Here is a 13,863-nt window from a genome sequence, read left to right as displayed (position 1 = left end):
TTGTTTGGTCTGACAGAAATCAAACTTTTAAAGTGCATATAAGCATAATAATTGACATAGGCCTATGTCTAAAGTGCAGTGGGCTTTTTGATTAAACACGTGCAGAACGAATGTCGGTGTAAATGGATATATAGTTCATTAAGCCATTCTTACATAAAGTGTTGCACTGTATTGAATGTCACAATTTGTGTCAAACAGGTTTACTAAAGAATTACACAGAAATCAGTTCTGTTAGTGTTTCATGAATAAGGCCCAATCAGTATGGTAAAAATCTTAAACATGATAAACCAGTGTCATCACCAGAGTCCCAAAAGCTCAGATCACCGTGGTATGACAAGGTTTCGTCATAATCAGTCATAATTTAGTTTTTGCATGATCATTTGCTATTCTCTCTCTGATCCTTACAGTTAAACATGCTGTTTTGATAGACAGACAAACAGATAGACAGATAGTCCAGTATACTGTAGTTTGCACTACCCAACATAGTCTCATGATAACTCGTAAAAGATATCGTACGACTTTTATTCCCATAGAGAGAGAGAGAGACCGATTGACTAACAGAATTTTAAATTGATACAATGCAAGCATCAAATGTTAGTTAGCCTCCTATCCAACACTTCATTTTAAGAAAAAAAAAGTGTGTGGACAAATTTGATTGCTCATTTCTTATTTATGCAATACAAATGACTGATGCATGTTAATAACCTGTAATACATATCCCTCGTCTCGTTCCAAACGAGTTTGTCTTTATTCCGTGGTACACAAAACGTACTTTCCTATTAAACTCATGGTAAGGTTTAGGTTTGGTTTAGGGGTTAAACTTTTATAGTAAAAGTTGTACGTTTACACAAAACAATAACAGCCACTTTGCAAACCTACATGATCCAATTTAACTGCTTATCCAAAAAAATCTGTAAAAATATTGTTTGTTTGATTATGATGTGGTCATTAATTAAATAAAGCTTATACAATCCACAATATCTGCATTGGTCTGTCAAAATGCAATGCTTCATTCACTCATGTTTGGCAAAATAAATCTACTGCATTCTCTTGAGAAGGCTTCTCATAAACATCCAACTGAAAATAAAAAAGGTGTCTGAGGGCTATCAGATCAGAAATAATTCTCCCAAATAAATCCTGTCAGTGTGTGTGTGTGTGTGAGTGTGTTATCAGGAGGTGCAGACTGTTTGTTCTTTGTGTGTGTTTATAGCAGAGAACTGTTGTTCCGCCTTTATAAATATTTCTGTAATTGTGCAGCTGAATTTCTTCCCCTCTGCTATCAGAGACGCCTGCTGTCTGGACCCTCAGCCATGCTGAACACTAATGACAGACCCACTGGCCTAATCTACTGCATTTAATGGTTTCTAGAGGGGCCAGTCCCAGTTCAGAGACAGCGTCAATCTAGATTACAAACAACTCTGTCTTTCATTTATTTATTTATTTATTTTTTCATTTTTATTTGTATAGCACACTTTTTACAACACACATCATTTCAAAGCACCTTTACAGAAAATCATGCTTTAACAGAAAATAAAGCTGTAATATCTGTAATGTCAGAATCATCATTGTGGAGTTTGATAAAAACGTGATAATAAATAAATAAGTAAATAATAATAATAATTATATTTAGACCCCCAGTGAGCAGGCTAAAAGTGACTGTGGCAAGGAACACAAAACTCCATAAGATGTTATCCATAAGAAAAATAACCTTGGGGGAAACCAGGCTCACTGTGGGGGCCAGTTCCCCTCTGGCTAAACAGCATGAATATAATGCCAAAATTAGTTATTTATGTGTAGTACAAATCATTATTTAAAATTAGTAAACTAAATAAGTGTTAAGGGCCAGTGTTTAAACAAAAAGATTTTGTATGAACTGTAAGATTAATGACTAATATCTTTGAAGTTCATGCTGGATTAACTGCGGAAGTTCACATAGATGTATTGTCCTTTGTATTTTTGCTGATGAAGGCTTTAGTTATTAATTTAATTTATTATCTATGTATTCTATTTTAAGTTTAATCCATCCTTTGACCAAGGTGATGCAGGCAGAGATAAGTGACGTGTATCGCAGTTCAACTGGCAGTTTGTGGCAGCTCATTTCAGTGAAGTCCATCCTAAGTCCAAGGTTCAGGCTGTGGCCAGTGAAGTACCCCATGCCTTATGGTTGGAGTTGTCATCAGTTCATCCACTGTGAAGTCCATCGTAGTAGACTGAAGTGATATATGTTGGCACAGGCTGCAGTTGGTCATCATCACTCAGCAACACGTAGCAGTGGGAGTCAGACAACAGGCTCAAAGACAGGGAAACAAATAGAATAATATTAGCGTAGATGCCATGCACTTTAAAACAGGTTTATAGAATATAAAAGCAGACCTAACTAATGCAGCATAACTATGAGTTGATAAATAAATTAGGTGTATGCCTGGCTGAAAAGATGAGTGTTTAGTCTAGACTTAAACTGAGAGAGTCTCGAACCATATTTGGAAGACTGTTCCATAATTTAGGAGCCAGACAGGAAAAGGATCTACCTCCTTTTGTGGATTTTGATATTCTAGGTTTTATTAACAGGCCAGAATTTTGTGATCGTAGTGAATGTGATGGAATATAGTGTGATAGAAGGTCACTTAAGTACTGTGGAGCTAGACCATTCAAAGCTTTGTTATAGTAGTTAAAAGTATTTTAATAATTAATATGAAATTTAACAGATAGCCAATGTAGCGATGATAAAATTGGGCTGATATGATCATATTAAGTTTTTTTTTTTTATCCCCTTTTTTCTCCCTGATTTTGGAATGCTCAATTCCCACTACTTACTAGGTCCTCGTGGTGGCACGGTTACTCACCTCAATCCGGGTGGTGGAGGACAAGTCTCAGTTGCCTCCGCTTCTGAGACTGTCAATCCACGCATCTTATCACGTGGCTCGCTGTGCATGACACTGCAGAGACTCTTCTTATGGAGGCTCATGCTACTCTCCGCGATCCACGCACAACTTACCACGTGCCACATTGAGAGTGAGAACCACTTAATCATGACCATGAGGAGGTTACCCCATATGACTCTACCCACCCTAGCAACCGGGCCAATATGGTTGCTTAGGAGACCTGGCTAGAGTCATTCAGCACACCCTGGATTCGAACTCACGACTCCAGGGGTGGCAGTCAGCATCAATACTCACTGAGCTACCCAGGCCCCCTACATGGTCATATTTCATTTTGAACCAAAGTTTATTTGTTGACAATCCCAGCCCTAATGGCCAATGACTCTGATGTGTGTGCAAAATTTCAAGAGTTTTCACACATTAAGTACCCCAAAAGTTCCGAAAACCATGAAAAGAATAAAAATAATAATAAATATAGCTGCAAGCAGCGATGATGGGCCCAAGCACTATGCCGCCATAGCCCCCTGGTGGCTCTAGGAAAACAAAGCATGCTTTTGAGAGGGTAAATATAAGAGGTCTATTTCAAAATCACACAGTGTCACACTTCCTGTTGTCAGTTGGTGGCGATACAACCATGACCCAGAATAGCCACATCAATGTGATCAGCCCCCATGACCAAACATACAGCTCAACTTTGATCTAAATCACTCAATGCATGCAGAAGATATTAGACACTTCCTGTTTCCCTTTTTTGCCATGCATTTATTGCCTTGCCATGGTGACACCATTCGATATAGCAAAAATCTGTTCACTATTTATCATCTTCAATGTCTTGGGATCATGTTGACCAAATTTGGTGAGAATCGCATGATTTTTCTTGGAGGAGTATTTAAAAGTTCAGAGCCTGCGATTGTCAAAAAATCCACATTTAAACCAAAATGGCCAACATCCTGTTGGGCATAGCTAATGACTGTAATATGGAAAGTTGTCCAGCTTGATGAGAACTATGTATGTACCAAGTTTGGTGACTGTAGGTAAAACCGACACCACCACTTTAGTCAAAAGGGGGTGCCATTTGATATATCAAAAATCCATTCGCAAATTAGCATCGTCAGTGTCTTGGCATGATGTCGCCCACATTTGGTACCTGTAACATAAAATCCAGAGCATACATTTTTCAAACAATCCAAAATGGCAGACTTCCTGTTGGGTGGAGCTTATGACTGTCAGCATGAAAGTTGTCTGGCTTGATGAGATCTATATGTGCACAAAGTTTGGTGACAATAGCTCAAAAGGTATGTGCTACAGAGCCCCCAAACATGCTCATCTTCTAGGTGGCGCTACAGAGCCCCCCCTGCATGCCCCCCCCCCCCGCAACTTTGCCCAGCTCTAATGGCCAACAACTCTGATGTGTGTGCAAACTTTCAAGAGTTTTCACGCATGTTAAGTACCCCAAAAGTATCAAAAACCTTGAAAAAAATAAAAATAAACAATAGGACTGAACAATAGGGTCTCCAGAAAGAAAAATCCTTAGAAGAGCAATAGGGTCTCTGCACTTTCAGTTCATGGGCCCTATTAATCCTTAGAATAATAATAGGGTCTCCGCACTTTCAGTGCTTGGGCCCTAATAATAATCCTTAGAAGAACAATAGGGTCTCGGCACTTTCAGTGCTTGGGTCCTAATAAAGTTGCGTATTGTCGGCATAACAGTGAAAACTAATTCCATGATTTCTGATAATGTCTCCCAGGGGAAGCAATTTTCAAAGGAGAAAAGCAGAAGCCCTAAAACTGAGCCCTGTGGCACTCCATACTTTATTTTGATCTGACAATTCCTCGTTTACTCAGACAAAGTGGTAACGGTCTGATAAATAGGACCTTAACCATACTAGTGCCTGTCCACAAATGCCAACATAATTCTCAAGCCTATCCAAGAGAATATCGTGATCTATGGTGTCGAAGATTGTCCTTTTTGATTACCTTCTTTAGTCAAATAAACATTTTCAGAGTATTCAGCAAATTATGTAATTGTTTTTATGTATTTTTTTAAAGAATAGTATATCTACTGATGTGTGAAAATTTGTTTTTCTGTGTCTATATAAGAGTGTTTCTTCAACTTCAGGCACTTTCATGTCACCAGGGGTTCATTTTTATTAAAACTAACGGATTTCAAAAAATCTATTTTTCTTATGTGAAGGTCACATTAAAAATAAATTGGAAATGTTTTAACAGGTCTTCGGCATTTATTTTTGGTACTTTTCAAATTTCTTTTATGTACAGATTTTACTGTTCTAGCCTTGTTCCAGACCCAGACATTCAATATTAAACAATGAAAATCCATAATACAAATTATTACATGTTTAAAACTGTGATAATCTAAACACAGAGTAAAATAAACACAAACCATTTCAGTATTTATTGTGAGAAAATTATTTCAGTAATTTTTTTCAACAATTACAGCTGTCCCACAGTTTTTTTTTTTGTTGTTGTTTTTTTTTTGTTTTTGTTTACATTTAGTGTACTTTTTAACTTACAGTATGCGACAAAAGAGCATGCTTGAGATGAAATATGAGATGAGTTATGTTTGAAGAAAAAATACTAAGAAAAATCAAGGTAAATATCACTTGTGAGCAGAATATTTGTATGGGGTCTAATTTCCAAAGAAACTAAATTATGCAAAAACTGTGAAAATATTATTAAACTGTGTGTATTTAGGATACATTAAATGTTAGCTAAGAAAAATAGCCTTAGCAAATCAGCCATTTTATTTCAAAAATATTCAAAATGCCATTTCCATCACTTTCATTTCCAACAAGAATTCTATTACTGTAAACACGATATAGAATTTGAGATGTGCTGGAACGAGACTTTACTTTCTAGAAATTCTCGGTGCTAAAAGTGCCAGAAATTAAAGTTTTAATTAACGTTTTATTTAACAAAGAAATTAAATAAGGTGTTGACTCTGACTAATGTCAGACCAACAGATACAGCATAGCACAGGCCTGAAGACACATGATAAGGCTGTTTATACTGGATGCTATGGTGATGACAGAGAGAGACAGACAGACAAACAGACAGACAGACAGACAGAGAGAGAGAGAGAGAGAGAGAGAGAGAGAGAGAGAGAGAGAGAGACATACAGACAGAGAGAGAGAGAGAGAGACATACAGACAGAGAGAGACTGGTCAGATGTTCAGATCTCAGAGAGGCTCCAGTTAGGCGTGTCTATCTAAGGTTGAACTTATATGAAGATGCACAGGTGACATGCTCCATAGCCTTAATGAAGGCCTTTACATGACTTATTATGCCAGACCTGCTGCTTGTTAACTTTGTACTTTTTCATTTTTTAATCATTTATAATTTCATATGTGGGTAATCAGTTGTAGTATGCTCATAGTATGTAAAATGTCTCATTCTCTTGTGTTGTCTTCTTGTCTTGGTGTTTGCAGGTGTTTAATAAAGGACTTTGAGACACGTCCATCGGTGACTCATCTGTTAGAGCATCCGTTCATTAAACAGGCACATGGGAAGGACACATCTCTCAGTCAGCAGCTGTCAGTGCTCATTCGTGAGCAACAAGACGTGAGCAGCAGCAATAAGACCAGGTACATAGTGATCGCAACACAAAGTACAAGAAACATGGTATATGATCATTGCATGATCTCCCAGACTTTTATGAACACTTTTGGACATTTAAATACCATTATAAAATGTCTGAATGTCTTTGTTTTAGGTAGAAAAATGCCATACCAAACAAATACTGTTACAGCTTTTCTCAGAACTGGCTTCACTTTTCTGCCACTTTTAGGTTTTGTTGTATAATGCAATGACATTTTTAAGTGTCCAAATACTTTTTTGGGGACAATGTATACAGATTAAACAGAAGTATTATTTTTAAAGGTTTAATAACAGCCTGTCCATCACAGACTGTCATTTTCAAATGTTCTCAGTTTCTTTTAATTCTTCTCAGGGTCAAACTTAAAGATCTGGCAGCCTTGAGCATGACCGTAGTCATTGTGAGGAGCTTGACTAGCTTTTATCACTCTCGTCTGTTCCTTCAGAGATGTCATAGCAGATTTATCACATCTAAATGGGAAATATGTCATGACCTGCTGTTTTCACAGGCCAGAAATATATGAATCAGATTGTGTAAGTTGTGAGTTTTTCATGACTGTGTCATGTGCTATCACCTGTGTTTTGAGGAGGGTTTGTTCTGTCCAGCAGAGGGCAGTGTTATCTGATGGAGGAGTTAAACCCCTCAGAGGCCAGGAGACAGTAATAACTGAGGGAGATTCAATCGGATGACATCACAGTGACTTGGACTATTAGGAATAAGTGATTTATCTGACAATGCTTATAAGAGGAACATGAAACACTGGAAAATCATAAAACAGCCCCCACTGGCTTCTCCACTAAATGCTTAATTTAGACTACGGGTCTACATGGCATTAAAGTGAAGCCCAAACCTGGCTCCTACCTGAGACCATGTGACCCGACCCAACCAGAACCCGAAATCGTTCACTTTTTATAATTTCTTCTCCAAACAAGTACATTTATTGCAATAGGCTGTATTTTGTTTAAGCATTGTAGGCAACATTTGTAACCTTAGGAGTCATTTATGGGTGGGATGGGTGGGACATGTCCCTACCACTTTTTGCCTTTGCCAATTTTTTTCCCCACCACTTTTTGATATAGCTTTCATCAGGTAACATCTCTGGTTCTTGAGCAGGAGTTTCAATTTCATTTGTGTGTGTTATAATAAGAGGTGATCCAGCACTGGAGTTTGTTATTTTTATATATTACATTGTAACGAGTGCTCTTTGCGGCTGTTATCGATGACATTGAATGACAGTGGGCGGCGATGTTCTCTTGTGCATCCAGATGTGTCCTCTTCTTGCTCCGCTGTTCGGCAGCTCGTGCTCCTTTCCAGTTAAATCACAAAACAAAATTCAAACAGAGTGTCCCCACTCATGATATACACTGATGAGTCAAAATATTATGACCACTTACAGGTGAAGCGAATAACGTTGATCAGCTCCTAACAAGGCCACATGTCAAGGTCTGGTAGATTAGATGATAAGCAAATAATCAGTTCTTGTAGTCAATGTGTTGAATGCAGGAGAAATGGGCAAGAGCAAAGACCTGAGCAACTTTGACAAGAGCCAAATTGTTATGGCCAGATGACTGGATCAGAGCATCTGTGAAACGGCAAGGCCTGTGGGGTGCTCCCGTTTAGCAGTGGTGAGTAATTACTAACAGTGGTCTGAGGAGGGACAAACCACTAACCAGTGACAGGGTGTTGGGCGCCCAAGGCTCATCGATGCACGAGGGCAACGAAGGCTATCTCATCTGGTCCGAACTGCCAGAAGGTCTACTGTGGCACAAGTCACAGAAAATTTTAATGATGGTTACAGGAGGAATGTGTGTTGTGTTATGTTCAGGCAATGTTCTGCTGGAAAACCCTGGGTCCGGCCATTCATGTAGACGTCAATTTGACACATGCCACCTACCTAAACATCATTGCAGACCAGGTACACCTTTTCATGGCAATGGTATTCCCTGATGGCAGTGGCCTCTTTCAGCAGGATAATGCACCCTGTCACACTGCACACATTGTTCGGGAATGGTTTGAGGTACATAATGAAGAGTTCAAGGTGTTGCCCTGGCCTCATAATGTTTAGTCATAGTGTTGTGGCTCATCAGTGTACATCCACTGACAAACAGATGTAATCTTCCTTTATTAAAATGTAAAAATGTATTAGGGCGGATTAGAACCCGGAACTCCTTCTAAAAGAGGCAAAAACTGTCATCTGTCATTTTGGCTAAAGTTTACTGATCTATGTAAAGTATTTACATTATTAGATGACAGTATTAGATTTACGGAAGTTATCAAATTAATTATGCAAAATATTTATTGGAACGCTTGAATTGGTCATTAAGGAAGACATTATTTGACATTTTCTGCCAAAACCTAATTAATATTTATGAGTTTCGCCACATCGTGACATCACGAAACAGTGATGCCCATGCTCGTAACAGGATTGTTACAGTAAACATACACAGATTTAACAAGGCACAATTAATTCATCCAGCAAGTGTTTACATTGAAAAGCAATCAACGGTATCAACAGCCCCAAACTCAGTTTTCGCATGTCATTTTTCATTATTTACAAATCCGAAACCATCTGGCTCTGTTTGGGTAGCAGACCTCTAATTCTGACCTCTATATAAAAATTTTTTAAAAACAGACAGGTCATGCAGTATTCTTACAGGGTTGGGAGGGTTACTTTTAAAATGTATTCCACTACAGATTAAAGAATTTACATGCTGTAAAATGTACTTACTTAATAGAGAAAAACTGATTTCCTGATATAAAAAATATAACCGTGCATTGAAAAGGGCTAGAAGTAGCATTTTAGCTTAGCATAAAGCTAAATGTTTACATGACAATTAACACAAGGTTAACAATTTATGATGCTCCAACCTTCTAAACACCACAGATTGTACCCATCGACATCTTTCGCTGATCGTATGTATGTGGATTCTCTCTATTGAGTTCCTCAATGAGGCCATATCCACCTTTTCCCTCATAACAATGTGAAAGTGCCCTCTGTCTGCCCGTATGAATGTAACACATCATAAGAAAGTGTTTCACCGCTGTTCAAATGCACTTTGGATCACATCATTTATATGTATAAATGTTTTCCATCTGAAAGGATTAAATATTAAATGAAACAAATGACAATAAAATGCAAAGTAATCTCTTCAGTAATCAAAATACTTTTTGAATGTAACTGTATTCTGATTACCAATGATTTAAAAAGTAACTGTAGTGGAATACAGTTACTCATATTTTGTATTTTAAATCCCGTTGGATGTATCCATTACTCCCCAACCCTGTATACTTAATATTTGGTGAACTCAACCCTTTAGATTTGTATAAAAGTGTCTACTATATTGCGAAATATCAGAGTTGTTAAACATTTTCATAATGCACACAAAAATGGCAAGAACTGGCTGAATTTGACACTTTTAGTCTGATTGGTTGACAGCTATGCAAATTCCAGGAGACAGGGTACATAGGTATATACTTTATCTAGGGTTTCAAAGTTACTGTCCCATATTAGTCGGGACATCTCGTGTTTTGGCCTAAATGAAGATGTATATCCCATGTTTAAGCAGCAGCACACTTGAGGGCAGAATGCTATTCTATTTCAGATTTACATGCCCTTAAATTTTGCATACTAAAAAAACAAACTGTGGTCGGTCGCTTTACTTTTCAGTCAAACCATCTCTTTCTTTCTAAGTGGGCGGTTCAAGACTAGAATAGAGTGCAACAGTCTGGTTTCAGAAGTAAAAGTCCCATTCATTGTTTCTATAGGTGAAATGATTTTGAACAAAAATGTATAAACCTTTAAAGACAGACCTACCGTGAGCTCTCAAGTTGTTAATTGATTGTATAGGCTTCCAATGAAGTCATGAGTTCACATTATTTCAACTTCATTTTAAAAAAAAAAAGAAAGTGTGTTAAAGCGGAATTACTGATGAAGAACTACACTACTCTTGATCCTGAAAAGAAAGACCCACCAATCAGAGAATCACAGCCAACAAAGTGCGGCAAAAGATCTACTGGCCACTCCCATGATGCACTGTGAATGACAGAATTGAGGCGCTCTCTCTATAAAACTACTTATACTGAATATTTGTATATACTGTATCTGAATATAAAAAAAATAAATACAGTATATACTTTCTATACTTACAACCAACAACTTTAAATCAATAGTTTTATGTTTTTCATCATTTTTAATTTAAATTAAGTCATTCACAATGCTTCATGGGATTGTAGTTCATTCCCTCATGAAAGATGTTAAGTACACAGTCTTGTACCTATATCTTTTTGTCCAATTTTCAAATACATTTTTGCTTCAAATAAAAATTTGTAATGTTGTGATTCAAAGTGGACCAGTCTTTATGCCAGTAGTCAAAGGTCTGGCTAGGCGAGACTAAACAATGTCTGATTCAGGGTTAGATGAGAATGCACAAAGTAATCCTATTAAACCTAAATTAATCTAACCCTGATAAACTCATTAGTATGCAGATGATTTGACAACAAGATTCGTTTCATCTCAGCAAGACTGAGATACATAAATCGGGGCAGGATATTCATCACTGTTGCTTTTGAGTGTCTATAAAGACAATTTTAAGTAGTTCTGTGATATTGGGGGTTGGTACGCTCTCTGATTGTGAATAAACTGTCACTGCCTGGGTTGCCAGATTGTCGACCCTCATTCCCCAGGCCACATATAATCTGCTACACTGATAGCGACAGAACAGAGAGAGACACATAATGAGATTATGAGCTTGTCTCTGCTCTCTCAGTTCAGTCACTGATGGCAAATATCAGTGATTAGAGAGTGTGAGAACACTGATACACACACAGAAATACAGTGGCACACACACTCACACACATACAGCACAGGGTAATGTGTGTGTGCGCTGTCACGTCCCCGGTGCCCACTGGGGTTTAAGAGCTGTGAATAGAGCAGCTGCTTCCTCCTGATCTAAAGGTCAAAACTACAATAGAGGGTCAAACCCTGATGAAGTGCATTCACTACATGCTATAATAGCCTGTAAACCCCAGAGGATAGACCTGCATTAGATACTGATGCTGTATACAGGAATTGGTGGATTCATTTTTGTGTGTGATTGAATTTATCTGTGTAGTACTGAAGCTGAAACATCATTGTATTTGTCTTTTATAGGCATGAGCGGATCAATACTCGAAAAACACTGATAATTGAGAGCTGTCCTGATGACGATCTGGTGAATCTGGAGGTTTTAGTTGAGGTCAGATATGAATATTTACAAGATATAACTGGAATTAAAGGAACAGTTCAACCAAAAGTTTATAAATTTACTCACCATCATGTCGTTCCAAACCCTCATGACTTTCTTTCTTCCGTGGACACCCAAGAGTGGAAATTTGGACGAATGTTCACACTACTCTTTTTTTATACATTGAAAGCAGATTTGCTTAACCATCTTAAATTTGGTTTTCTTTTTGGAGCTTGACAACCCTTGATTAATGTTTGCTTTTCTTGCATGGGAAAGAAATACTTGGCTTCCACATAATAAAGAAAGTCATTGGGGTTTGAATAAATGATGGCTACATTTTCATTTTTGGGTGAATTATTCCTTAAAGCAAAATCTTTTTTGTTTGTTGTGTTTTTTTAGTTGTATTTTTATTTTTTATTTATTTATTTTATTTTTTTTTGTTTAGTTTAGTGTTTTGGTTTGTGTTTTCTTTTTTTCTTTTTTTTAGTTTAGATTAGTTTAGTAGTGTCCCCCAGTCACTGGGAGTTGTGTCAGGAAGGGCATCCGGCATAAAACTTGTGCCAATATGCGGATCATGGATGGTCCGCTGTGGCAACCCCTAACGGCAGCAGTCGATCGAAAGAGTTTAGTTTAGTATTTATTTTTTTTAATTTTTTTTTTGGTTTTTGTTATTTTGTGCAGTTTAGTTTAGTTGTTTTGTTTTGTTTAGTTTTAGTATTCTTTTTTTGTTTTTAGTTTAGTTTAGTTTAGTTGTTTAGTTTAGTTTTTTGTTTTCTTTTTTGTTTTTAGTTTAGTTTAGTGCTTTGTTTTATTTTGTGTTTTGTTTTTGTTTTTAGTTTAGTTTAGTTTTTTGTTTTGTGTGGGTTTTTTTTTTTGTTGTTGTTTAGTTTAGTTTAGTTTAGTGCTTTGTTTTATTTTGTGTGTGTTTTTTTTTTTTTAGTTTAGTTTTTTTGTTTTGTTTTGTGTTTTTTTTTAGTTTAGTTTAGTCTAGTTTAGTTACGTTTTTTGTTTGGTGTTTTGTTTTATTTTGTATTTCTTAGTTTAGTATAGTTTTTGTTTTGTTTTGTTTTGTTTTTTGTTTAGTTTAGTTAAGTGTTTTCTTTTGTGATTTTTAGTTTAGTTTAGTTTGCTATTTTGTGGGGTTTTTTAGTTTAGTTGTTTAGTTTAGTTTTTTTATTTGTTTTCTTTTCTTTTTGTTTTAGTTTAGTGTTTTGTTGTATTTAGTGTTTTTTTTTTAGTTGTTTAGCATAGTTTTTTGTTTTGTTTTGTGTTTGTTTTTGATAAGTTTTGTTTAATTGTTTAGTTTAGTTGTTTGTTTTGTGTTTTTTTCTTTTCTTTTTTAGTTTAGTTGTGTTTTCTTTTCTTTTTTTGTTATTAGTTTAGTTTAGTTGCCTCGAGGTCAGCTTCTTTCTCAAAAATACTGCAATGTTTATTAGATAAAGATTGTGAGTTGTTGTCAGAGTTTATATATCAAGTCACATGACCTCAGTATTTGCAGGGACCCACTTTACAATATTTTTCACAAAAAAATAACTGATAAAAACCTGTTGGAGAAATATTGCAATCTGTTACTAGACTAATAGTAGATTAATCGCATTAGTGAATCTGCACTGCACAAGCAAATACCTGTATTTCAAGCATTTAAATCTGACCAAATTATATTGTCCTCTTTCTCTCTCATTTAAAGGAAACAATCATTGCACATCTTCAGAAGCGATATGAGGAACTGCAGATCTACACGTATGTTGGTGACATCCTCATAGCCCTGAACCCTTTCCAAAACCTCAGCATCTACTCTCCACACGTGAGCATCCACTTTAAGATCCTTTCTGAATCAAAGCTTCCCTGTAGAAAGTGAAGCAAGGTGTAGTTTTCTGTCTGTTCTCAGTTCTCAAAGATGTATCATGGGATGAAACGCTCCAGTAACTCTCCACACATCTTTGCCACTGCTGATGCAGCCTATCAGAGCATGGTCACACTCTCCAAAGATCAGGTACTGCTCTCTCTCTCTGTCCACACTCTTACACTTAAAGCGATACATTTAGTACATGACTCTCTGAATACTTGATTGAGATTGATCAATAGCAGAATTCTGTAGTCAAATTTATTGGTATAATGATCTCTAAGCTGTATAAATAATTATAGTTTC

General features: G+C 36.7%; 2 protein-coding genes across 2 annotated transcripts in view; both read left to right on the top strand.

The window, feature by feature from the left end:
* The window catches only part of LOC127446845 (myosin-IIIb-like), a 68,248-nt gene extending 56,258 nt beyond the window's left edge, over positions 1–11,990 (top strand). Inside the window, exons 12-13 of the mRNA XM_051708133.1 lie at positions 6,326–6,481; positions 11,642–11,990. Coding sequence (XP_051564093.1) covers positions 6,326–6,481; positions 11,642–11,951 — 466 coding nt within the window. The 3' untranslated portion in view covers positions 11,952–11,990. The remainder of the gene's footprint in view (positions 1–6,325; positions 6,482–11,641) is intronic.
* Positions 11,991–11,992: 2 nt separating this feature from the next.
* myo3b (myosin IIIB) overlaps positions 11,993–13,863 on the top strand; it is a 213,832-nt gene continuing 211,961 nt past the window's right edge. The window contains exons 1-2 of the mRNA XM_051708096.1: positions 11,993–13,518; positions 13,603–13,707. Coding sequence (XP_051564056.1) covers positions 13,612–13,707 — 96 coding nt within the window. The 5' untranslated portion in view covers positions 11,993–13,518; positions 13,603–13,611. The remainder of the gene's footprint in view (positions 13,519–13,602; positions 13,708–13,863) is intronic.

Source organism: Myxocyprinus asiaticus, chromosome 10, assembly GCF_019703515.2.
Source record: "Myxocyprinus asiaticus isolate MX2 ecotype Aquarium Trade chromosome 10, UBuf_Myxa_2, whole genome shotgun sequence".
Lineage (NCBI taxonomy): Eukaryota > Metazoa > Chordata > Actinopteri > Cypriniformes > Catostomidae > Myxocyprinus > Myxocyprinus asiaticus.
The sequence above is the reverse complement of the archived record's forward strand: the minus strand, read 5'-3'. Positions and strand labels throughout refer to the sequence as shown.